Genomic DNA, 26,855 nt, shown 5'->3' with positions numbered 1-26,855 from the left:
GTAAATAGGAGAACCATTTTAGGCTCTCAGCACCTTGATGGACAAAATTACCTAAGACTGAAATGCGGCAGAGACAAGGACACTTAACACATTTAAATTAAAATCAAAGGTGACATGATTAAAGAGGTTTCCTCTTCAAGTGCTATTATTCCAGGTCTCTTATTTCCTCTCATTCCTTATTTTAAAGTTCTATGCCTAAAGTGGCCATGTGATAGGAGGCATATTTTTCCAGTTTAATTAAACTCTGATTCAAAGCCAGACTGTATGCAACAGAAAAATGTTAGTCAGGCATAATAAAAATTGCCTGCTTCTGGAGTCAGTCAAGGAAGCAATTACCAGCAGACCAGAATAGCAGTGAATTATCCCACTAGCGAAGTTAGCATGGTGGGAAAGGGGAGAGATAATAACTAGAGAATAGTCAAAGAAGAGATCCAGTGGGAAAAGGGGCTGCATTGATGATAAAAGTCATACAAGTTTACTGACCTTAGAAAATAATGTCATTATATTCTTACTAGGGAATAGGACAATTGGCAATTGTAGTTTTTGTACAGAACAGCAAAACTCCTTCCATTTCTCTATCAGTCATGAGTTACTTTACCACAGCAAAATCATAAACCCAATAAAAGGCTGGATTCTACAAATACCTTTCCACCTTTGACACAGCAGTGAGTCTACATTAAACACCTACTCCAGAGGAGACGGGAGCCCAGAGTAAAGACAGAAATGAGGCATGCACACTTACCACCAGGCGAACATCCTTTATTTCCCCAATTCCCACATTAATTTGTTTCCTTTCATTCACAGGGAGTCGAATGTTGAGGAGGTAGAATTTGTGAGCCACAGTTCCAATTTCCATGAAAGTGAGCGCATCACAGTCATAGTGTCGGCCTTCATGCTCTATGGTCTAGTGGAATAGCGGAGAGAGGGAAAATGCAAAGAGGTCAGATTGGATCACTTATTTGGACTTCAAAGTTGATAAATCGATAGTTGTAAAGCAGTAACTAGTCCTTCCAGGGACTCTAATTTGGAGATGTACAGCACAGACTTCTTGTTTCATCACATCCTAACCTTTCCCCTTTTAGGGAACCAGGAAGTACATATACCTCTACCTCAATATAATGCTGTCCTTGGGAGCCAAAAAAAAAAAAAAAAAAATCTTACTGTATTATAGGTGAAACAGTGTTATATTGAACTTGCTTTGATCCACAGGAATGCGCAGCCCCCGCCCCCCCACAGAGCACTGCTTTACTGCATTATATCCAAATTTGTGTTCTATCGGGTGGCATTATATCGAGGTAGCGGTGTAGTAATACATATTAAAAGAAAGCAAATCCACATGGAGAAGCAGTTCACTATGTATCAACCAGTTTTCTCTGAAAACATAAATTGATGAGAACATATTTGAGCCCTTTTCTTCCTGAACAGTGACCATTTGCCTCAATACTATAACTTTTGCCTGTTTTAATCTGTGGCCAAAAAGAAGTTCATGGATGTCACTATGCTATGGCTACTTAGAACTTCCTGTGGTAGCAAGGGTAGGTTACAAATAGTCTTGGTCTGGCTTTTCCAAACAGAGTTAAAAGGAGACTCTCAGTTAGCAGAACAGGGCCTGACACATGGCTGAACAGTTCCAGTTCCATCCAGTAGAGCTTAGTGGTGCACATTAATGCTGCAATTAACTGGCTAGTTTAATCAGTAATATCAGTACTGCTAAATTATTCCAATTGTTTCACAGCGCAGATCACCACAATCCAATCAAGTGCACTTAGGGATGTTCATTTTTAAAGTTATTTTATTGTGTAGCAGGTTCAGAATGTAAAGTCATCATTTTTAATGTTCAATTTTCCACACAGAATGACTTATAAGTACAGGTAGTGAATAGAGTAAGTGATAGAAATTTGATTTAGACCCCTAGACCTAAAGTCTGTAATTGATATTGAATGCACTAATCATTTAGACAAAAAAAAAAAAAAACTGTAAGCAGAAGTAGTTAAGCTGCATCTAATATTCAAATATCAGATGCTAAGCAGGGATAATAGGTCTGGAATCAATTAACCAGCATTGCTTGTCAAACTGCCAGCAAAAAAGATCAATTGCTGCTTAATATTTATCAGGGTAGATTGATTAAAAACTGTGCTTTTCACTTGGTCACTTAAATCATGCTTAAAATAACTGATTTTAATCAACCTCTCCATTTGTACATCAGTTAATTTTCTAAAGAAAGGTACATTTTCATTGGTTGATATAGCCATTAAAACATGTTTATTTACAATTAGACAGAGCCTTTACATTAGACTGCTACTTTTTTTGCTACCTAGGAGGATACACTATAACTATATACATTTGTTTAAACACTTACATAGGTTGAGATTTTCAGATTTTTAGTATGTTAGACAATAGTGAACGATATAGTCCTTATTTACTGGACAATTAAAGTTGTACTCATGTGTTAAGCTGCATTAGTATGACTACTGGAGTTTCATTAAAACAACTGCACAAAAATGTGCAGTTATTAAACAACAACCTTAAATGTTTTGGATACATAATCTTCTCTTATCATATGATGTTTCACATTTACAACTAAAATGATTTATTAGAGGAACAGAGGGATTAACTGCTGTAAGTGAATTAAAACTATTTCAGGTGAGCCCTGGGAAAAAAAATTTCAAATATGCTTAAGTAAAAGTGTCTTGAGCTTAACTTCCTACTCACCTGAGGGGCTGCTCTGTACTAGAAAGTTAGCTCAACCTAGAGGCATTCCTTAGGGGTGTGTAAAAGTCACACCTGAGAGACATAGTTAAGATGACTAAGCCATACAGTGTAGACAGCACTACATGGAAGAATTCTTCAGATGACCTAGCTACTACCTCTAAAAGGTATGTCTTCACTACCGGCTGGATTGGCGGGCAGCAATCGATCCAGCGGGGAAAATCGATTTATCGCATCTAGTCCAGACGCAATAAAAAAAAAAAAAAAAATCAATCCCCGAGTGCTCTCCCGTTGACTTCTATACTCCAGCCTGGCGAGAGGAGCAGGCAGAGTTGAGGGGGAGCAGAGAAGAAACCACGGTAAGCCGATCTAAGTACGTCAACTTCAGCTACCTTATTCACATAGCAGAAGTTGTATAACTTAGATTGATCCCCCAGCCCCATGTAGACCAGACATCAGAGAGGTGGATTTACTTCAGCGAACAGAACCCTCCCTTCTGTCACTGTAGTGTCTCCACTGCCATGGCAGTGTGTTTCTAGAGTAGTGTAGACATACCTACCTTTGGTCTCATTTTCAAGAGACTGAAAAACTTTGAAAAACAAAAAACTTAACTAGGAGATCTGATCCCCTCCCTTTTGTTTTTATTCACAGCCTGGAAGAGATACAGACAAGTTTGTCTATTTTAACTCCCAATTGATTTTTCAACCTTGCATGAATTAGTTCACATGAAGAAAATACTCTGTCCCTGCAGAAGAATCTATTGCTGTCAAAAGCTGGTTTAGAACTTCAACAACTATGGTGCCAAGCGTTTGGCTAGTGATTTAAATTAGTTAAGTGGTGTGACTTTCTTTAAAAGATCAGCAGCAAAACATTCACTGCTTGAATGGTTCATTGCCAGCCCTTCAATTTATTATGGTTTTAATATTTAAGATACCTATGTCATAGTAATATGATCTTCAGCAGTTAGGCATCTATCCTGATACTCTGGTTCAGAATATTGGCAAGAAAATTAGGGAGAGTACGAGCTTGACCCATCTGCTTCTTTATTGCCTGGAATCTCCAAAATTTCAACAGCATCAGCAATACGGCAGCACTTATTTCCATAGCCTTGGGCAAACTGTAGAAACTGAATATACTGAATCCTACTGCTTACATTTTCCCTTATGTTTGATGTTGCCTACTTTGGCTGTGATAGTTCCATCTATTCTGCCATGCTTTTCTTCATAAGTTGTCATCAGAATGGGCTAGTTCTTAAACAGCTCCAGACAGCCAACCAACAAATTCCGTCATCCATCCTGGAGGAGAATTAGTTTGCATCCTCCTGCTCTCTTCAGTGAAGCTGAGGCAAAAGTGGCTGTTATGGAAGTATCTTGTAATTTCAACATTTTCCTTTATTCCTAGATTTGTACTTGGCTAAAAGATGCCTCAAATGAGCACTGCATCCATATATCAAGTTTCAGGTTCTCTTCGTTATCTTTGCAACATTTGCAGCATTGACTGTGACAATGCTACACACTTGAATTTTTGTTCAGATTGTTACAGCTCAATGAGAAACTAGATGGGTTCATTGAATGATCCTGATGAGATGATACATGGTGTCTCCTGGAATCAGAAGCCAGGTCCCAATGCCTGCAATAATTTTGCCTTGCACACAATAATGCAGCCCTGAGTCGTTCAGAGGATCACACCCTTAATACAGTACATGATCTATTTTTGCCACAATTATAAAAAGCTACCTCAAAAGTTAGAATTGGGGAAAATATCATCTTTCTTCATATAGAAAAGATGACGACTTTAACTCAGAGAGTTTTAGATGGAGGCTCCATCAGGGATTCCGCATAGTTAAATAGTTTAGCTTTAAAACATCTTGTATTAAGTTCAGATTTCATTTTGAAACAGATTAAAAAAATAAAATCAGTGATTTTTTTCAAAAAAAAATCAACCCCAATATTTACCACTTTTACTTAGAGTTATTTTATGTATTATTCTTGCTTGTATATGTAAGATGGCCATTAAATATAAACTCAATACAATCCCTCAACATCCTCAGTCTCTGCCCTGCAGTCATTGTTTACCCTTCTCCTTAACCTCTTGCTCTCCTCTGGCTCTTTCCTCTCACCTCTCCTCTGGCTCTTTCCTCTCAATACAAGCATACTTGAGTCCAGGGATAGGCAACCTATGGCATGTGTGCCAAAGGCGGCACACGAGCTGATTTTCAGTGGCACTCACACTGCCTGCGTCCTGGCCACCACTCCGGGGGGCTTTGCATTATAAATTTAATTTTAAATGAAGCTTCTTAAACATTTTAAAAACCTTATTTACTTTACATACAAAATAGTTTAGTTATATATTATAGACTTCTAGAAAGAGACCTTCTAAAAACATTAAAATGTATTATTGGCATGCAAAATCTTAACTCCGAGTGAATAAATGAAGACTTGAAACACTTCTGAAAGGTTGCCGACCCCTGCTTTAGTCTCTCCCATCTTCAAAAAGAAAAAAAAAAAAAAAAAAAAAAAAAAAAAAAAAAAAAGATATCCTTGACCCCACTTGCCTCTCCAGCTACTACCTCATCCACTCCCTTCATCCCCAAGCTCATCAGATGTGCTGTCTACAAGGCCTGCACGGGAGTCTCTTCCAATTCCATTCTAGACCTTCTCCAAGAAACCTTCCATCACTTGCACTCCACTGAAACAGCTCTCAATTCTCTAATGACCTCTTCCTACCCAAATTACAACAGATTCTCCATTCTCAGTCTCCTTGACCCATTGGCCACCTTCAAGGTGAGGAGCATGATTGGCTATGCTGAAGTTCTTGTCCTGTCTTTTTTCCCAGGGTCTCCCTCTTGCCCATCAGCCTATGTCATTTGAAAGATCCTTTTCCTCTCCCTCATTCTCCTGAAGTTGGGGGGGACAAGAGGGTGGGTGGGCAGGTCCCACAGGGCTTTGCCCAGGTCCTCTCCCTCTACATATTGCCTATCATTTCTTTGCTGACGATCTCTTATTTTAGAGAGAGTAAAATCTTAGCTTGTCTTTCAGATATTTCCTCATGGACTTCCAGTTGTCAGCTTAAGCTTAACATGACCAACACAGAGGTAAGCACTCTATATAGCCTGGACGTGAGAATGTGTGTCTAAGTTTTGTCAGTTCTTCCTGTGTAATATCCTGAAGATACAGCCTCTCCATCTGCACATCTACAATTCTTCTCCAGATCTTCAAACACCCTCTCCACTGTATTTGTGAAGGCCAATCTTGCCCCACTTATATCCATTCAAAACACTGCTTCAAAAGGTCATTTTCCTGACTTATCATTTTGTCCAAATCACCTAGTATTTGCATCCCTCGCTGGCTCCTCTTTTTCCATGCATCAAATGCAAAAGCGTCTCTTCACTTTCAAGGCCTACCCCACCCCCATTCACTTCCCTAGTCAATTCTGCCAATGGGCAGCTTTTGATGCCCACGTGTTCAGTTTTTGAAGGTGCACCTTCATGTTTTCTCCCCATGCTCCCTCTTACTCCCAGAAATAGTTCCCTACAAACACCTGCAAAGCTACCGCATTGATCTCTTTCAAATTCTTAGTTAAAGCTCTCCTTTGCCATCAAGCCTACTCATACCCACGACTTCCAATACCACCCCCCCAAACTGACAATGGACAGTCAGCTGGTACATCGACACCACTGCCAATCATGCTTATACTATCTCATTATTTCCTGGCACTCCCCCGTCCATCTGCTACATCTACCAATTATTTCTTGTCTTACAGGGCAGTGAACTGAGGCATGGATTATCTTTGTGTTCGGTGTTTGTACAGCACCCAGCACAGTGGGGCCCTGGTCCCTAACAGGACCCTCGTGCAGGAGTTCAACCACCACCATAGATGTGATTTGCTGCAGGAAATGCCACTTCAGTTCTTTGTGTTTCTGGTGAGGAGTCTGAAATCTCAGTTATCTTCCCCCAAATACCAGAATTACAAAAATGGAAAGTTATATTTCCTTCTCCTTCCCACCTCCCCTACTATTACTCAACTTCAGTTACCCATTCACGCAACCCACAAAGTCACAATTGTTAGCCCAGTGTCCACAACTCCTTAACACACCTTATGGTAGTAGAGATTTCCCCCCCACACCCAAACATTTTTTGTTCATGATAGTGATTTAAATAAAAGTAGGTTCTGGAAGGGAAAACAAAACAAAAACACAATGACCATTATTTCTTAAAATAGACTTGTAATGCTTAAAAACAAAACCACCGATGTAAACCCCAGGACTAATGACTACTTGGGATCCCCATTTCATTACTTTGAGAACACACACAGAGTCACTCTTGCCTTGGAGTCTTTGAAATCTGGTTTTGTTGGCAGCATTCCCCTCTGCAACTCCCATCCACTTACTGTACACCCAACAGAAACCTGGTAATGCTGAAAGCTGTCAGAATTGGGTCCAGTTGCAAAGAGCTCATAGAAACCAGCAATACCTACTTTTGGAGAGGCAAAAGAACATTTTAGCTTTCGGGTCTCTACCGCATGTGCCATTTCTTTCCATTCACCGAACATGTCATCACGATAGGCCAAGGACACATCAAGCGTAACTTCTGCATTGTCTTCTGCAAGAGTAACAACCAAGCTTATTATGAAAATAAAAGTATGCAACAAAAAAAAAAGTGTGAGAAAACATATTTCAGAATATATAAAAGGAGAAACTCTGATTTACATATGGTGATGGAAATCCCTCCACTCCAACTCATAGGGACATTTACCCTCTATAGGATGTTCATCTATTCTCCAGTAGGAGTCCTAGAAGTCCAGGGTGACCGATCTTTGTTGGTCATGAGTGTTGGGTATTCTCTTCTATTCTTGTTAACTTCTAGTCTTATGTAACACTGGTCCTAGGGCACATGCACATGACCCAGCATCCCATGTCAAGGCTTTGGTGCCTCATGACCCACTTCACCATGATTGCAATTGAATTTGTATTATAGCCATTGATGAAAGGAGAACTCTCACTCAGTAATGGGCCCTACCCCCACTTCATGTGTGTACAGGAGCTTATATTAAGTATAGTAAGATAGAACGTGTTAAAAAAACCTTAATGGACATTCTCTTCTGCTTTTCTCCTGCTGTTATTCTTTTCATGTCTATTTTCACCATTTCTCTCTCAGAAAATATTCTTCACTGCACACTTCAAAGCAGATGCAGAAAGTGGTGGACAGGCTTGGAGCAGTAGTAGTTCAAAGTACAGGTTACCACAAACAGCATCTGCTTTGAAATTCCCTAAAAAAGTGGAAGGTGGCATGGTTGCCAATAGACCAGATCAGAAATCTCACCACGTGATAAGTTGCCATATGCATTCCATCTAATCTACCCCACTGAAGATGTTTAGAAATGCCATTTATATACAAACCATGAAGCGATGTTGTGCAAAAGGGATCTCAAAAACAAAAAAATCCACCTAATGCCACCCCACTTATGTAGTTCACATGGGTGCAGAGTTCCTTGTCAATCTGCTCCTAACATTCTTTTGAATCTCTGGCCCCAGCTAAGGATACCGTGCTCTTTTGTGAAACTGAGCTTTACAGTTTACTAGGGATAATATTTCAAATCTACAACAGAATAAGAACAGATTCTTGAAGCTCTGCTTGGCCTACGCCTTGGTCATCTTTTTCAGAGAGTTATGTTTTTGTTGGGATTATGTAATGGTACACTCATACAGAATGCTGGGAAGGGGTGTGGATGGATTTGTGGTTTAGACTTGCTATTTATAGTGTGTTTGGAGGTGGCTTTCAAGCTTTAATGTGGTCGCCAACATGGTTTTTTCCCCAAGCTGTTTTTGTCGCATGTGTGATCTGCGTCTTCCAGATTGATCATGAGTTCTGATACCCCAGAGCCATCCTTGCATTAGTTAGGCTTCCTTGAAATATGAGTACACGAGCTCAGGTCTACTGTTTCAGCAAATAATGGTCAAATAGTCCAGTCAAACGTGGTCCCAAAAGCCCACCCACACACCCCATTTTACACAACTATAAAAAAAAACGGGACTATTCAGGACTTCAGTTACAGTAGGGACAGTTTGCAAAAATGAAGTGGTTTTTAAAATCTAAAACACTGCTGCACTATCACTGGTCATGAAAACCAGAAAGCAAAAGTTAACTAGTATATTTTTGTCCAAGCCAAGACAAACACATAAAAAGAGAAAGTAAAATCCAGAATATATCTGAATTTTCAAATTTTCAGAGTTTTATTAAGCAATAGTCTGGGATTACTCCACTCATCAGAGACACAACCTGACTGAAGTGTCCCTTCAAATTGACAAGAACAGAAAGGTTCTTACATACACCAATACAGTATAAAGAAAGACTTGGATTCCCCACCTGGGTGCACTAAATGACTCCTTTCACTGAAACCAGCTATTTTTTGGGGAGAAAAAAAATAAAATTTCTGATAAATACTTTAACCGTGAAAGGTTTGTAACTTGTATTGGCTATACTAAACATCCTTAGACAGTTAACTGTTCTTTCATACTTTTTGTTCAGCTGGATAACATTGCTGCTGTTCTTGCAGATTTAAAGGAAACACACACACACACACACACACACAGAGAGTTAACACACTGTAGCATGGTATGGAAATTAGAGCAAAAACACCCCACTATGTTTGGCCACAAGACAAGGGAGTGGTTCTAAAACTGGATGTCAGATACAGGCCTCAAGAGTCAACAAGACAGATCAGAGAAGTGAACAAAGACTCCCCATCAACATATTACTCGCTTCTCGTAGTGCCCAATACACAGTATGTGCTTTCTAAACAGAAAGAAGGCACAATATTTGTCCTGAGGCGCTTATACTTTAAAGTTAGAGGTGAACTGCAAAAGGGGCATTGGAAAAAAGGTACAACGTACAAAGGTAGTCAAAATTGTGCTTCTTGGGTTAGTTAGTATAAGTTAGTTGCCTATGAGGAATTTAGCATGGCAAAAAATTGGGTCTTCAAGGAGGGATTTAAATATAGAGGGTAGGGACAGATGAAGTCACAAGAAATATTAAGACCTCTAAACAAAAGTCTGACCCAACTCGCCCTCTCATATTCCATTAAGGGCCCATCTTCTGGTGGTCTTTTATCTCCTCTACTCCTGGCTTTTGGGTGCCTCCATTCTAGATCCACATGGAGTGCTCTTTGGGTTCAGACAGCTGCAGGATGGGAACAGAGCCCATTCAAGATTGCGCCAGGTACTTTTGGGGATGAGAATAAGGAGTCCATCCCCCAAAACATAAATCAGCACCAGGATAATAGACAACACCTTCAAGGCTTGAGAGGCAGCCACTCATCCTTCCCATGAAAGGGAATTAAAGAGTCATGTTTGGGAAAGGAAAGTAGCGACAAATGGAAGAGGGGGTAGTATCTTCTCCATACTTGAGGTAGAGAAAGACCAGGAGTGATTTCTTATTCAGGAAGAGAAGTCGGTGAGGAAGAGAGACAGGCAAGCTGCTGCTGAGTACCCATAAATATATTCAGCTTGTCAAAATATCAATGTTCAGGGAATGAGTTATTCAGTTCCTCCATGTTGCACAGAGCTCTCCAGTTTTCAGAACCATGTACGGGTGCAAAAAACTGAGATGGGTTGGGTCACATACAAACATGGTACCACCACCTCCTTTAGGGTCAAAACATGAGACTGGCCAGGCACCTATACCAGGCTATCGTATATAGTTAAGATTCAGATTAAGCATGTCTAATTGTGAGGGATTCCCTTCCACTTCCCCCACTGCATGCTCAGACTAGATGAACCTTCCATAGATGCACAGGACACTTGTGCACAGAAAAGGTGGTTATGCAATTCCATTGTCAACATAACAGTTGCTGTATGGAAATTTCAGATTTCACATCCTCATATAGCACCTCAGTTGTCAATATCAAGAGGTGGTGAATAATAATGTCACCTGCCCCACTGGATTATTCTGAAACACTCTCTAAATGAGAAAATAAACTTGTTTATACAGTAGGCAGTGTGCCAAGGAAGATTGTCTCCTGCTCCCACGTTTCCCTAAGGCTTCCAGCCAGTCATAGACTTCTCCATGACAGTTTCATGAACATCCATAAGGTAACTCAGATCACAAGAGCCCTAAAGAAAGACTATTTAACTCTCCTTGCATTCCCCATGTCACATCTCAGTATGTCTGGGATTTTGAGGCTAGAGATTCAGCTGCTATGAGCTGTCACCCAATTCCCTTTAAACTGTTATTAGTACAGATATCTTCACTCACAAAAGAGAGAGAGTCTAAAAATAGGGAAGTAATTTCACAAAGTGACGACAGGTCTGTGCCAGCCACATACTAATAAAACAACCTGGAAAGACACTTGCAACTAGGAAAAACTGACAGTTTTTGCATTAAACAGACAGCTAACAAAGGATGGAAGTACAAGCCAGCCAACCTAGGAAGAGAAAAGGGCCAGCTCATACAAATCTCAGTAGGAGCATACAGGGCTAGATGGACTATGGTGTGATCTCCTTCAGAAAAAAGGAAGTGGTGATAGTAATTGTTTCCTCCATGCTGACAATACTGGAAACTTAAGTTATTTGCATCTATCAGGATTTTTAAGATTCACTTCAAATGTATCTCCTCATTTCCACCCCCCCCCCTTTTTTTTTTAAATTAGGCTGAAAGTGATTTAAGTCCTTCACAAGACAGTTAGGGAATGTTATAGCTGAAGTCACACCATTGATTTTCTGTGTAATAAAATGCTTCCACCACCTCCTGCTTATAAAGGATATTTTATATACCGATTTCAAAATGTTTTCCTCATTTTATACACGTTGAAATGGAGGCAGAGCTGTCATGTGACTTGGCCAAGTTTACAGCAAGAGTTGGGAATAAAACCGAGCCCTAATGTGAATAGAAGTAAATCAGTTCTCTGCATAAAAGGTTAAATATAAAGTAGTCTGAGGACGAGTGCTAATGTTCATTATTATAGATCACTGTACAATGGCCCAGTCTTCCAGATGATGTACAAGAGGTGAAGCTTGATAAACTAGAAAGTCCTATGTCCAAGAACGTACAGCAGACAAAAAAAAAAAAAAAATAAAAAAATATACTGTGTCTAGTGATACAGCACATTCTCTCTCCTTCACGAAGCATTCAGCTATAACCAATGTGGTGGTGGCAGCAAGACGTGCAGACAGTTATTTCTATTACTTAAAACTAGAGAGGACTGAGGATTGGAAACTTAAGTTGAAGGACTTAAATTGTGAGAACAGACAGATTCTAATGCAAACCTATTAAGCAAGTGAAAGAGGATTTACGCCATTGTTGAAAGTGTATCCAACTTGGAATATTATGTGCTGAAGGCAAACTTACTGCTGAAGGATGAAAGGCCAGAATGCATGAAAGTTCAGAAAAAGTATAAGTGCAGGCAATGGCCTGGTAGTGCTGGGCTAAGTTGAGGCATGTGTACTGTAGGTCAGCCAAGAAACAGTTGGTTTGAAACCAGGTGTTACATGGTGGAATGAGCACTGATGAGCTGAGTGGCATTTGACCCGTTCCCAAAAAGTTTCCAGTGTTCTCCAACTCAATGACAAGAATAAGATCTAATTGCACAGTAATAGAGTAACACTTCTAGTTTCAAAATAAGTCTTTTGTAGTGACTCTTAAACAAGCCATTTCTTGTGGTCAGAAACAAGATCACCAGCAATGCTCCCCCCTTAATTCTATCTCACTTTCAAGGTTGCTGCCAGCTAGCTAAATGTCAGATTACTGCATACAAACATTCCCTCAGAGAGTGTCATCCATCGTCCTGGTAACTAAACTCTTTCAACAGCTGTGTTATTGATGGAGACTGGCCAATGTTATTCACACAGAGCATTTGTTTCATACAGCTTATGTGAATGAGACTTAGTGCACTAAGATAAGACTGGAATTCTATTTGCAGTCATACCTGCTTGACCAATTAAATGAACTATGCATGGAGTATTTCAGTAGCCAAATACAGACCATTTTAACCACTTCAGCAGTTCACACTTGTTTGGCAGATTTCTCCACGCTCCCCATCTTTTGCAGAACAGTCAGTCAAACTGAGCAAGAGCATTTTTTGTTTTCAGTATTGGAGTAAACATTGCATTAAAAAGGAATAGTCTGTTTAGACCCAGAAGTTAGCCTTTTTTTTTTTAAAAAAAAGGAGAAAAGCCAAGCTCAGGCAGCTTTCCCATGCGAGCTGACAAACATAAGAGCAAACTGCTTTTTCTAAGTATCTGGATCCTTATCAAAGGCCTAAATACGTTTCTAAAGATATGCATGAATAAGGCCTTCCTTTCTTCCGAAGGGCGTAATACCATCACTCCTGAAGGCATATTTTAGGGCTACTCAGTTGGTTTTGCTTTGAGCAAAATAAACCATCTTACAGAGTCCACTTGGGGCCACAGTATCATGACTAGCATTTCATTCTACCACAGGAAAGCCCCTGTTTAGTCAATGACCACATTCTGAAGTTGTTTGACATACATCCCCGACTTGTGTTATTCTCAACAGCCAGCGATGCCTAGTGAGCAGAGTAATACTAAATAAATTGTGGTAGAACTATGACAGTCTCCCATTATCCTTGCCCTGTGGCTCAAATGGCAAAATTTAGAACTCGAACTGGTCAGAGGAAAAGCCTGTATCAAAAACAACATGAGTCACTGCAACCTTGTCACTGGAGCCCCGCATCCACTAGACAAATACTGTCTACACACCTCCTCCCAGAACCTGAATATCAGATTCCTCAAAATAATCCAACTCAGCTAGAAAATTTGAGTACAGAGAATTATTGCAAATATACTTTTGTTCAGCTCAAACAGCTTGCGGACCACTAGTGAAAAAGAGGTCCTGGCTTGTGCCGTGAACTGACCACCAGTTCAGGCAAGCATCAAAGTTAGAGGGTCACTTGAGTAGAGATGAACATCTCCTTGTCTTTCTCTGGTTTTCTGATCGTGCCTATGCAGATTTCAGTAGACTTGAAAAGCTAAATTTAGAAATGCAAAGGATGTGTGCTCACTAGAAGAAAAAAGTGTAGATTTAATACAGTTGATTTTAGCCTGGTTAGGAGCACTGCTGATTAGTTTGTAATAACACTAATAATAATAATTTTGGATATGGATCTTAGGGGAGCAACTTCCAAATGGGGTCATAATGAAAATCAACCATGCATTTTACCATTGCAAAGTCTTTCAGAATGAGCCCTTGTAGGTGGGGCCAGCCCAGGTTATCATCCAAAAAGTGTAAGGCTACTACATCCAGTAACAGAAAGGAGAGGATAGATTCATGTTCACTCAACAAAAGTAAGACTAAACATCACCTTGGGATCATTTCTGTTTTAAATCAGATGGGGGGGGGGGGAAATCCACTCCATATTTGTGCTTGCAAAACTGAGGTTTGGCAAGGGAGGGAGTAAATAAAAAGGCTATTTCTGATTGCAGATCAGAATTATGCTTCAGCACATTCTTTGTTGGGAGGGAGAGGAAGAAGAGAGTTCCTTATGTTAGCTTTCCTTCCTTTAACATGCTAGAGCTGTCCCTTCCCCACGATTTATTTTTCAATGAGAAGGGGCCTCCCTAGCTCACACAATTTTAAATTAACTGTTCTTTCCACTGACCATTCCAGCACTAGCATGCTGCTTAATAGCCCATCCAGTAAGATGCTGCACGTCAGATTAAAATAGCATCATCTTGTTACCATCACTACCCCAACATAGTTTCTGGAACTTTTCTTTAAAAGCAAACAAACAAACAAAACAAAAACAAAAACAAAAAACACACAACTCTCCCATGCAGAGGGAGATAATGGACCGCAATTAGTGACCTTTGTTTTATGGTTCAAATCTTAGTTCCACTTAGGGTATGGAGCTCTCCCAGCTCTGCAGGTACTCCACCTCCCCGTGGGGATTAGCTTACAGCACTGGGAGCTGCACTCCCAGAGCTGGGGTACTGTTTACACTGGCGCTTTACAGTGCTGTAACTTGCTGCGCTCGGGGGAGGGGGGTGTTTTTTCACGCCACTGAGTGAGAAAGTTGCAGCGCTGTAAAGCGCCAGTGTAGCCAAGGCCTAAGTCAGTGGATTGTTGCCAGTGGACTTCAGTGGGAGCAGCATTAAAGCCCAAACACTTTGTTACATAGTAGGATCTGGCAAAGGGGAATTTAGAGAAGACATTGCTCTTACCAGGGTCACTCCCTTTTGTATTGTTGGGAGATATTTTTGATTTTTCCCATGATTAAATAAATTTTATACACAGTAAACAACACATACATTGACAGAGCTTCAGGACATTAAAATTCTCCTTAAGATGATGGTTTCAAAAGGGAACAGTGTTTATATGTTATCACTGTTAGTATGTGCCCCATGTAACTCAACTTTGTCTATACAGACAATTAAAATACATTTTATTTAACTATTTTAAAATACACACACACACACACACACCCACCCCAACATTTTCTTGTACTGATCAAGCATTTTGGGGGACACATACAGCGTGACATACAGAAAGCGACATACTTATCTCATTATTTTTCTTGAACGCAATGTCCAGCTGCAGGATAACAAGTATGAACTGGAACCAGGGACTCATCTCCTTCTTGGGGAGGGGGATGTGAACAGCAAACACAATGTCATTGGCTTCTATTTGTCTGCTCATTGCCTCGTCAAGATCTCGGATCTTCTCACACTGGTTGGGTCCCCAAGGCATTAGCCACTTGTTTTTGTGGTGGTTTTTCCGTACATCTACACATTTTATTGACATGTAGTGCATAGCTGTAGTGGGACTTGGAGCTGAAATTGAAACAAGCCACATTTTTAAAATCTTTAACATGTTACATGACTAACAGTTTATGAAACCAGATTATCCTCAACCCCACAGAAAAGTACAGGAGGCATGTTACATCAGAGCAGTCATTGCTATTAGCCTTTTAAAAATACTTTAGGAATCCTTTCAAAGTACGCAAGAAGCAACCCAGTAGTTAAGTAAAGAAGTTTCTAGGTGAGAAAGTTTTAGCCTTGTTCTACTGACTAGGCATACCAGTGGCACGTTGCATCACATGGTGGAGGCCTGTAACTAGAGCTGATCGGGAGAACAGAAGGGCGTGCTGTCTGCCGGGTGCTAAGATATAGGATGTGTATCTGAGGCTGAAAAGGATCCCAGCGGGAGTGGGAAAGAATCCGTTGATTGTCCTTCATGTGGGAACGAATGATACGGCTAGATTCTCGCTGGAATGTATCAAGGGAGACTATGCCAGACTGGGGAAGATGCTTAAGGAAATCGAGGCTCAGGTGACCTTCAGTGGGATTCTGCCGGTTCCTAGAGAAGGGCAACAAAGGTGTGACAAGATTATGGTGATCAACAGGTGGCTTAGGCAGCGGTGCTATAAGGAGGGCTTTGGGGATGTACAGCCATTGGGAAGCATTTATGGACAGAAGACTGTTCTCTCGGGATGGACTTCATCCTAGAAGTCCATTTCCCTCCTTACTCAGGTGGAGGCTCGCCCAACTGATTAAGAGAGCTTTAAACTAGGAAACTGGGGGAGATGGTTGGGAGATGTCCAGGAGATCTCCACGCTGGAATTTAACCTTGAGAGGGAAGAAAACAAAGTAAGAGGGGCAAAGAATCCTGTGGCATTTTATAGACTAACAGACTAAGTAAGAGGGGATACAGCTGTGGACAGAAGAATTGACATAAGGAGGAAGGGTAGTGTAGATGCCAGACTAACAGGTGATGCTGGTGGTAGAATGTCTGCGCCTAACAGGGTAAATAATGTCAGTGAAGCCAAACGGCAAAAATTAAGATGTCTGTACACCAATGCGAGCAGCCTAGGTAACAAAATGGAGGAATTAGAGCTACTGGTGCAGAAAGTGAAACCGGATATTATAGGGATAACAGAAACATAGTGGAATAGTAGTCATGACTAGAGTACAGGTATTGAAGGCTATGTGCTGTTTAGGAAAGACAGAAATAAAGGCAAAGGTGGTGGAGTAGCATTGTACATCAATGATGAGGTTAATTGTAAAGAAATAAGAAGTGATGGAATTGACAAGACAGAGTCTGTCTGGGCAAAAATCACACTGGGAAAGAAAGCTACTAGAGCCTCCCCTGAGATAGTGTTTGGGGTGTGCTACAGACCACCAGGATCTGATTTGGACATGGATAGAGACCTCTTTAATGTTTTTAATGAAGTAAATACTAATGGGAAATGCGTGATCATGGGAGACTAACTTCCCAGACATAGACTGGAGGACAAGTGCTAGCAAGAATAATAGGGCTCAGATTTTTCTGGATGTGATAGCAGATGGATTTCTTCACCAAGTAGTTGAAGAACCAGCAAGAGGGGATGCCATTTTAGATTTGGTTTTGATGAGTAGTGAGGACCTCATAGAAGAAATGGTTGTAGGGGACAACCTTGGTTCGAGTGATCATGAGCTAATTCAGTTCAAACTAGATGGAAGGATAAACAAAAATAGATCTGGGACTAGGGTTTTTGACTTCTCTAGGGCTAACTTTAAAGAATTAAGGAAATTAGTTAGGGAAGTGGATTGGACTGAAGAACTTGTGGATCTAAATGCGGAGGAGGCCTGGAATTAGTTTCTGCAGCTGCGATTTAAAGTATCAGAAGCCTGCATCCCAAGAAAGGGGAAAAAAAAAACCATAGGCAGGAGTTGTAGGCCAAGCTGGATGAGCAAGCATCTCAGAGAGGTGATTAAGAAAAAACAGAAAGCCTACAAGGAGTGGAAGAAGGGTGAGATTAGCAAGGAAAGCTACCTTAGTGAGGTCAGAACATGTAGGGATAAAGTGAGAAAGGCTAAAAGCCGTGTAGAGTTGGACCTTGCAAAGGGAATTAAAACCAATAGTAAAAGGTTCTATAGCCATATAAATAAGAAGAAAACAAAAAGAGAGAAGAAGTGGGACCGCTAAACACTGAGGATGGAATGGAGGTTACGGATAACCTAGGCATGGCCCAATATCTAAATAAGTACTTTGCCTCAGTCTTTAATAAGGCTAATGAGGAGCTTAGGGCTAATGGAAGGATGACAAATGGGAATGAGGATATGGAGGTGGATATTACCACATCTGAGGTAGAAGCCAAAATTGAACAGCTTAATGGGACAAAAAAATCAGAGGGCCCAGATAATCTTCATCCAAGAATATTAAAGGAACTGGCGCATGAAATTGCAAGCCCGTTAGCAAGAATTTTTAATGAATCAGTAAACTCAGGGGTTGTACCGTACGACTGGAGAATTGCTAACGTAGTTACTATATTTAAGAAAGGGAAAAAAGTGATCCGAGTAACTACAGGCCTGTTAGTTTGACATCTGTAGTTTGTAAGGTCTTGGAAAAAATTTTGAAGGAGAAAATAGTTAAGGACATTGAGGTCAATGATAATTGGGACAAGTTACAACATGGTTTTTACTAAAGGTAGATCGTGCCAAACCAACCTGATCTCTTTCTTTGAGAAGGTGACAGATTATTTAGACAAAGGAAATGCAGTAGATCTAATTTACCTCGATTTCAGTAAGGCATTTGACACGGTTCTACATGGGGAATTATTAGTTAAATTGGAGAAGATGGGGATAAATATGAAAATTGAAAGGTGGATAGGGAACTGGTTAAAGGGGAGACTCCAACGGGTCGTACTGAAGGGTGAACTGTCAGGCTGGAAGGAGGTCACTAGTGGAGTTCCTCAAGGATCAGTTTTGGGACCAATCTTATTTAACCTTTTTATTACTGACCTTGGCACACAAAGCGGGAGTGTGCTAATAAAGTTTGCGGATGACACAAAGCTGGGGGGTATTGCTAACACAGAGAAGGACCGGGATATCATACAGGAAGATCTGGATGACCTTATAAACTGGAGTAATAGTAATAGGATGAAATTTAATAGTGAAAAGTGCAAGGTCATGCACTTAGGGATTAATAATAAGAAGTTTAGATATACATTGGGGACACATCAGTTGGAAGCAATAGAGAAGGAGAAGGACCTTGGGGTATTGGTAGATCACAGGATGACTATGAGCTGCCAATGTGATATGGCCGTTAAAAAAGCTAATGCTGTTTTAGGATGCATCAAGCGAGGTATTTCCAGCAAAGATAAGGAGGTGTTAGTACTGTTATATAAGGCACTGGTGAGACCTCATCTGGAATACTGTGTGCAGTTCTGGTCCCCCATGTTTAAGAAGGATGAATTCAAACTGGAACAGGTTCAGAGACGCGCTACTAGGATGATCCAAGGAATAGAAAACCTGCCTTATGAAAGGAGACTAAAAGAGCTTGGCTTGTTTAGCCTATCCAAAAGAAGGCTGAGGGGGGATATGCTTGCTCTTTATAAATATATCAGAGGGATTAATATTAGGGAGGGAGAGGAATTATTTAAGCTTAGTACCAATGTAGACACAAGAACAAATGGGTATAAATTGGACACTAGGAAGTTTAGACTTGAAATTAGACGAAGGTTTCTAACCATTAGAGGAGTGAAGTTCTGGAATAGCCTTCCAAGGGGAGTTGTGGGGGCAAAAGACATATCTGGCTTTAAGTCTAAGCTTGATAAGTTTATGGAAGGGATGGTATGAAGGGATAGCTTAATTTTGGCAACTGATCTTTGATTATCAGCAGATAAGTATGCCCAGTGGTCTGTGATGGGATGGGATCTGAGTTACTGCAGAGAATTCTTTCCTGAGTGCTGGCTGGTGAGTCTTGCCCACATGCTCAGGGTTTAGCTGATTGCCATATTTGGGGTTGGAAAGGAATTTTCCTCCGGGGCAGATTGGCAGAGGCCCTGGAGGTTTTTCGCCTTCCTCTGCAGCGCGGGGCATGGGTCACTTGCTGGTGGATTCTCTGCTTGAGGTCTTCAAAGCACAATTTGAAGACTTTAATAACTCGGACATAGGTTAGGGGTTTGTTATAGAAGTGGATGGGTAGGGTTCTGTGGCTTGCTTTGTGCAGAAGGTCAGACTAGATGATCATATGGGTCCCTTCTGATCCTAAAGGGTATGAATCTATGAGTAGCCACTGGTGACCATGAGGGCCACTTTTAATGAAGGCCAGTGCAAGTGAGGTGCAGAACGTAGCACATCTATCCACTGGATTAGGCAGTGTTGTCCAATTTATGGCCCTTCAGAGAGAATAAAGAAAATGTGGACTGAAAAGTCATTCTATAAGCTATGTGCTGTGATTTTACTGTATCAGTTGGTACATGGCATAGTGGAAGAACTTAGATGCGAATGTGCCACCTATGCATTTCCAGCTTCTTTAGTAGAAAGAGGTAGTTACAGATTTTCAAAACCTAGCCTCTTTATTGTGCTTGTAATTATTTGACACACAAAACTAGCTGGAAACTCATATTAGACATATTGTTGTGTAATATCTTGTACATCTAGGTATTTGTCCAAGGAAATTTCTAACATAAGAAGGGAGGCCAGGATGAGGCATCATAAAAAACAAAAAGCCACACACATCCCCGCTTACTTTATCTAGCTAGAATACATATCGCTCCTAGCTCTTACATGCAAAGCCCTTCCTTGCCTTTAGCCTTATTTCTGGAGAGAGAAATTTGAATGCAAGTTGTTTTTAAAATTGCCTCAGCATGGTTTAGCCAGCTGAATGTATGGGGCTTGAGATTAGACACCGTTTGGCTCCATCCACCCCATTGGTTAAGCCATGTTACCACATTTTAATCCAAATTAGTTTTCAAACCAGCACTTAATATTACTACTTCTGGATTATCTTAACTAGTGACTTCCATTCATGGCAGCAGGTCTCTAGTAGACACCATCACTCACAGGAAATTTTGATCGATGGGCTTTACAAACCAGGAGCAAAAGGGTTTATTGCACTTTGTAGCTTGCTAGAAATGCCACCTTAAAAGTCTTTGGGCTGTGAGGTTCCCAGCCTTTGTAGTCACTAATTCAAGTTTCTACAGTTGTGTCATACTTGCTTCCAGTGCGTCTGGAGCCAGAGATCTCACTGTGGCCCTTCAAACAAGATTTCACAATGCCTTTTCACAACAGTTAGCAATTCAGCCCTGGTCTACAATATAGGGTTAGCTCGAATTTAGCCACGTTAGGTTGATTTTATAATGGATGTGTGCGCTGCAAATCCACTAGAAAACTGCAGCCCCTCTTTTTAAATGGCAAAGCCAACCGGCATTGCTTGGTATGGGAAAGGAGGTGGCTGCAGTTTGAAAACATTCCCACATGTTATGAAGGTGTTAGAAGCCAAACCCGTGTACCCTTTGGCTTACCATGGCTGCCTGGAAACCAAATTCTGTTGCTCAGCTGTGTGTGATGGTCACCATACCAGCAAGCACTCAATATAAAAAAGGTAAAATGTGACCTGGCACCTAAAGCACACGTGCTGTCTGCTGAGACTTGCTTGATTCACTGTGAAAGAGAGAGAGTCTCCCTTTTGTTCTTAGAAATGTATTGTCTTAAATTTTTCTCTCCCTTTTTATCCCCTTGCAGATGCAAATGTTTCTATGCTCCCCTTATCTCCATCCCCGAGGTTAACACACACACACAAAAAATGCATTCACAATGACATGTTTTCTGAGGTCATGCTGTCCTCCTGCACTGATAAGGCACAGCTGAATGCATGGAGGCATTCAGTGGCACAGTCCAGGAAAGCATTAAGTGAGCGCAATGGGAAGAGGCAGGATGCAATGCTGAGGCTAATGGGAGAGCAAATGGACATGGTCAGTCTGGTGGAGCTGCAGGAAAGCCAACAAGAGCACAGACCGCCACTGCATCCGCTGTACAGCCACCTGCCCTCCTCACCAAGTTCCATATCCTCCTCACCCAGATGCCCAAGAACGTGGGTGGGAGGCTCTGGGCACCCAGCTACTCCACTCCAGAGGATGGCCCAAGCAACAGAAGGCTGTCATTCAAACAGTGCTTATTGTAGCCACACTACAAATAAAAAATGTGGCCTTGTCCTTTCCTCCTCCCTCACCTCACCCTACCCAACCCAGGCTACCTCATCAGTTATCTCCTTTAAAAAAAACCCCAATGAAGTGGGTGGGTTTTCCATCAAGAAGAAACACACACAACTGTCACACTGTAGCCTGGCCAGTCACGAAACTGGTTTTCAAAGCCTCTCCGAAGTGCAGCGCATCTACCTGTGCTCTTCTAATCACCCTTGTGTCTGGCTGTTCAAAGTTGGCAGCCAGGCGATTTGCCTCAACCTCCCATCCCACCATAAATGTCTCCCCCTTACTCTCACAGATATTATGGAGCACACAGCAAGCAGTAATAACAATGGGAATATTGGTTGAGCTGAGGTCTAACCTAGTCAAACAGCACCAGCGAGCTTTTAAATGTCCAAATGCACATTTTACCACCATTCTGCACTTGCTCAGCCTATAGTTGAACTGCTCCTTATTACTGTGCAAACTGCCTGTGTATGGCTTCATTAGCCATGGGAGCAAGCAGTAGGCTGTGTCTCCATGGATAACCATAGGCATTTCAACATTCCCAACAGTAATTTTCTGATCTGGGAAGTCCCTTCTTGCAGCTGTTCAAACAGCCCAGAGTTCCTAAAGATACGAGTGTCATGCACCTTTCCCAGCCATCCCACGTTGATGTCAGTGAAAGGTCCCTTGTGATCCACCAGTGCTTGCAGCACCGTTGAGAAGTACCCCTTGCAGTTTATGTACTGGTTGGCAAGGTGGCCTGGTGCCAAGGTAGATGGAACGCATATCCCTATCGCCCCACCACATTTAGGGAAACCCACTGCAACAAAGCCATCCACTATGACCTGAACATTTCCCAAAGTCACTACTCTGGATAGCAGAATGTCAGCGATTGTGTTGGCTGCTTGAATCACAGCAGTCCCCACAGTAGGCTTGCCCACTCCAAATTGATTCCCGACTGACTGGTAGCAGTCAGGAGTGGCAATCTCCACTCGTTTCTCAACTGTCAGGCAGCTCTCATCTTGGTATTCCTGCACTTCAGGGCAGGGGAAAGCAACTCAGAGTTCCAGGAAAGAAAAAGGCCTTATGCAGGTGAAAGTTTCACAGCCACTGAGAATCATCCCATACCTGCAACATTATGCGGTCCCATCAGCCTGTGCTCATTTGCCGGGCCCAGAATCAGCGTTCCACTGTATCAATCAGCCCCACTGCTGCCATGATGTCCCAACTGCCACGGCCCATACTTTCAGGAACGTCTGTGTCCATGTCCTGCTCACAATCATCCTCATGCTGCCGTCTCTTAGCCAGGTTCTGCACATACTGCAGTATAATGCGCGAGGAGTTTACAATGCTCGCAACAGCAGTGGTGTGCTGAGCAGGCTCCATGCTTGCCATGCTATGGTGTCTGCACAGGTAACCCAGGAAAAAAAGGCACAAAATGATTGTCTGCAGTTGAATGCTCTCAGTCTGCAGAGCTACACTATACACCTACGCAACCTTCAGACCGTAGTAGCCACCTATCATGTCTGCTGGATAGTTTCCTATACGCTGCAGGGGCTGGGAGAGGAGAGAAGAGATTTACAAGTCTTCAAAATTAGGTATCCAGATATGTTCCTATAGTGTGGAGAAACTCCCTGCCCAACCCAAGGCAGCAACACCACATTAGGTCTGCAGCATTCAAGATCTTGCATCGAATCACAGCACTGGAAGGAACCTCGAGAGGTCATCTAGGCCAGTCCCCTGCACTCAAGGCAGGACTCAGCATTATCTAGACAAGAGGTGGGCAAACTTTTCGGCCTGAGGGCCACATCAGAGTTCTGAAACTGTATGGAGGGCTTGGTAGGGAAGCTTATCCCTCCCCAAACAGCCTGGCCCCCCACCCCTTATCTGCCCCCTCCCACTTCAACTGCCCCCCCCCCCATCAGAGCCTCCAACCAGCCTGAACATCCCCTCCTGAGACTCCCCGCCCCTAACTGCCCCCCAGGATCCCCCCCATCCAGACATCCTTGTTCCCTAACTGCCCCAACCCCTATCCACACCCCTGCCACTGACAGGCCCCCTGGAACTCCCACACCTATCCAATCGCCCCCTGCCCCTTATCCAAGCCCCCCCCACCGAGCACCAGGACTGGCAGCTGTGTCATGTGGCCAGAGCCAGCAACGCTGCTGTGCAGCCTAGAGCGGCGGGGCAGGAGCTCGCAGCCCAGAGTGCTGCCAGTGCGGCAAGCTGAGGCTGTGTGTGGGGGGGAAAACACGACAGCAGGGAGGGGTTGGGGGCTAGCCTCCCCAGCTAGGAGCAAGAAGGGCCGGGCAGAACAGGACAGTCCCGTGGGCCGGATGCGGCCCGCAGGCTGTAGGTTGCCCACCTCTGATCTAGACTATCCCTGACAGATGTTTGTCTAACCTGCTCTTGTAGAATCTCCATCACGGATGTTTAACCTCCCTAGGCAATTTATTCCAGCGCTTAAGAGGTTTTCTAGACCCTTAATCATTTTTGCTGCTTTTCTCTGGCCTCTCTCTCTCCAATTTTTCCCACATCTTTCCTGACATGTAGTGTGTCCATTTCTGGGCACCACACTCCAGCTGAGGCCTACTCAGCATGGATTAGAGCAGAAGAATTACTTCTCATGTCTTAGCTTACAACACTCCTCTGAATACATCCCAGAATGAGGTTTGCTTTTTACCGTGTGCACAGGGCCGGCTTTAGGAAGTGTGGGGCCCAATTTGAACATTTTCGGCAGGGCCCTGGCAGGGATGACTTAAAAAAAAAAAAACAAACAACACCTCTCATTTCTTCCATGTATTATTTACTTTCCATAACTATATAAATAATACAATTATGTACATTGCATCATATATGCTGTTGATTGCTTATTAATGACTGCCATTTCACATGCGTGGGTCCCTCCACTCCCTGTGGGTGTGCACATGTGTGGGTCCCAGCTGCTCCCTGCCCCCCTCATTGAAGCAGGTGTGCAGGGTTACTGCACTGGAAACTGCAGGGCAGCAGTGGACAGGGGGCTGGTTGGAGGCAGGGCAGGGGCTGACCGGAGGTAGGGTCTAGCTGCAGGCAGGGCAAGGGGTGCAGGGCTGGCTGGAGACAGGGGGGTGTGGGGTGGGCTGGCTTCAGGCAGGGCTGCAGGGGGATGCAGCAGGGGTTGAGAGGGCTGGAGACAGACGAGTGCAGAACTGGCTGGCTTCAGGCAGGGGAGAGCAGCGGGGTTGGCTGGAGACAAGGCAGGGTGTGCAGGGCTGGTGAGGGCAGGGTGTGTGGGGGCTGGCTGGTTTTGGGCAGGGCCACAGGGGTGTGTGGCAGGGGGTGGCTGGAGACAGGGCAGAGGGTTTGGCAGGGGCTGGCTGTGGGCATGGAGTGCAGAGCTGGCTGGGGGCAGGGCAGGGGGTGCAGCAGAGGCAGCTGGAGCCCCGGCACTTTAAATAGCCCCCAAGCCTCCTGCTATCCCAGGGTTCTGGGGGTTATTTAAAGGGCCCAGGGCTCCCCTGCTTCTACCCCGCCCCAGACCTTTTAAATAGCGGTGAGAGCCCTGGAGAATACATGGGGGCGGCAGGGCTCCGGCGGCTATTTAAAGGACAGGGTGGCAGAGGCAGCTGGAGTCCTGGCCCTTTAAATAGCCCCTGGAGCCCCCTGCTATCCCAGGGCTATGGGGGCTATTTAAAGGGCCCGGAGCTCCACCAGGGAGAGGGGGGCTGCGGGGCCGCTTGCCACGCTCTGGCTGGGGCTCCAGCTCTCGGCACGGGGCCCGATTCCTGGGAATCGGCTGAATCGGCCTAAAGCCGGCCCTGAGTGTGCACAACAGTTTTAGACTGTTGACTCATCTTTAGCTTGTGATTCACTATGATCCCCAGTTCGCTTTCTGCAGCACTCCTTCCTAGGCAGTCATTTCCCCATTTTGTACGGATGCAACTGATTGTTCTTTCCTAAGTGGAGTACTGCGCATTTGTCCTTAGTGAATTTTATTACTTACACACACACACACACACACACACACACACACACCTCAGATCATTTCGAATTTTAATCCTATCCTCCAAAGCACTTGCAACTCCTCCCAGCTTTGTATCATTTGCAAATGTTATAAGTGTACTCTATACCATTTCTAAACCATTGATGAAGATATTAAACAGAACTGATCCCTGTGGGACCCTCCTATATGCCTCTCCAGCTTGACTGTGAGCCACTGATAACTACTCTCTGGGAATGGTTTTCCAACCAGTTACACACCCACTTTATAACAGCTCCATATAGGTTGTATTTCCCTAGTTTATGCCCAAGAACATAGGGATCAGAAGAATATAGCTTCTCTCTCACCTTTGTGAAGAGATATGGCAGCAGATTAGTTGAATGGAGAAAAGAATGCATAGAAATTCCCTCTTCGAGTTCAGTTGGTATGTGAGAGAGACCTATCAAATGAAGATCAGCATATTGCCAATAAAAATACTGTTTCTTGAAAGACTATTAGGAGAAGTTTCTCAAAAATTTACAGTCCCCATGCTCAGCTACCGTATTAATAAGTTACTCAACAGGCTTATATTCCAACAAATATTTATCCTTCAAGATTAAGCAGAAACTGGGCCATGCAGCAAAGTAAAAAGTGCTCAATTTATTAGGTAAGCAGACAGACATATGAGTGTGACTGCAGAGTGGGATCAACATAAGATTAGCTGGTGGAAAGGGAATAAATGGATTCAGCTCCAGGTACCTTCAGCAATAACAGAGATGAACTGAATATTATTGGTCATGGTAATTTACTTTGCCCACATTCCCTTTCAATATGTCCCAGTGAGCAAGTCTCTGTGTAAAGCACATACTCACAATCAGTAACTGATAAATAAGATGGTCATGAACCTCATCATGCAGATGAGATAATGACCTGCTCTGATTAACTGAATTACAGTTTTTTACCCTAGCAATATGCTTTACTTCTCTTGCTGCTGGATCACAACTTTTAAAAACAAAGCAGCAGCAAGTTGGTCAGTACAATGAGCGTCAAGCTACTGTACCATCTGGAAGACATGCATTGATTTAATAGTTTCTAGCACTGAAATTCAGTGCTGCTGCATTCGTCGTTCCCCACACCCTTTGCCCTAGCCCCCAGAACTGATCTGACTTCCCTATGTGTCAGTGAGTGAGTCATAGATACACAGACCCATTACACTACAGCTATAACCAGTTCAGAGGACACACACAATTACAACTTTGATAAAGAGCTCAAGGATAGATGG

The 26,855-nt window shown here is 42.8% G+C and overlaps 1 protein-coding gene across 1 annotated transcript in view; it reads right to left on the bottom strand.

Moving 5' to 3' along the window:
• The window catches only part of WLS (Wnt ligand secretion mediator), a 55,514-nt gene that overhangs the window by 12,747 nt on the left and 15,912 nt on the right, over nt 1-26,855 (bottom strand). The window contains exons 2-4 of the mRNA XM_050961046.1: nt 15,221-15,493; nt 7,186-7,310; nt 743-904 (exon numbers count right to left, since the gene is read on the bottom strand). Of these exons, the coding sequence (XP_050817003.1) occupies nt 743-904; nt 7,186-7,310; nt 15,221-15,493 (560 nt within the window). The remainder of the gene's footprint in view (nt 1-742; nt 905-7,185; nt 7,311-15,220; nt 15,494-26,855) is intronic.

The sequence above is a fragment of the Gopherus flavomarginatus genome, chromosome 7, assembly GCF_025201925.1.
Source record: "Gopherus flavomarginatus isolate rGopFla2 chromosome 7, rGopFla2.mat.asm, whole genome shotgun sequence".
Lineage (NCBI taxonomy): Eukaryota > Metazoa > Chordata > Testudines > Testudinidae > Gopherus > Gopherus flavomarginatus.
Note: the sequence above shows the minus strand (reverse complement) of the source record. Positions and strands in the feature narration are given on the sequence as shown.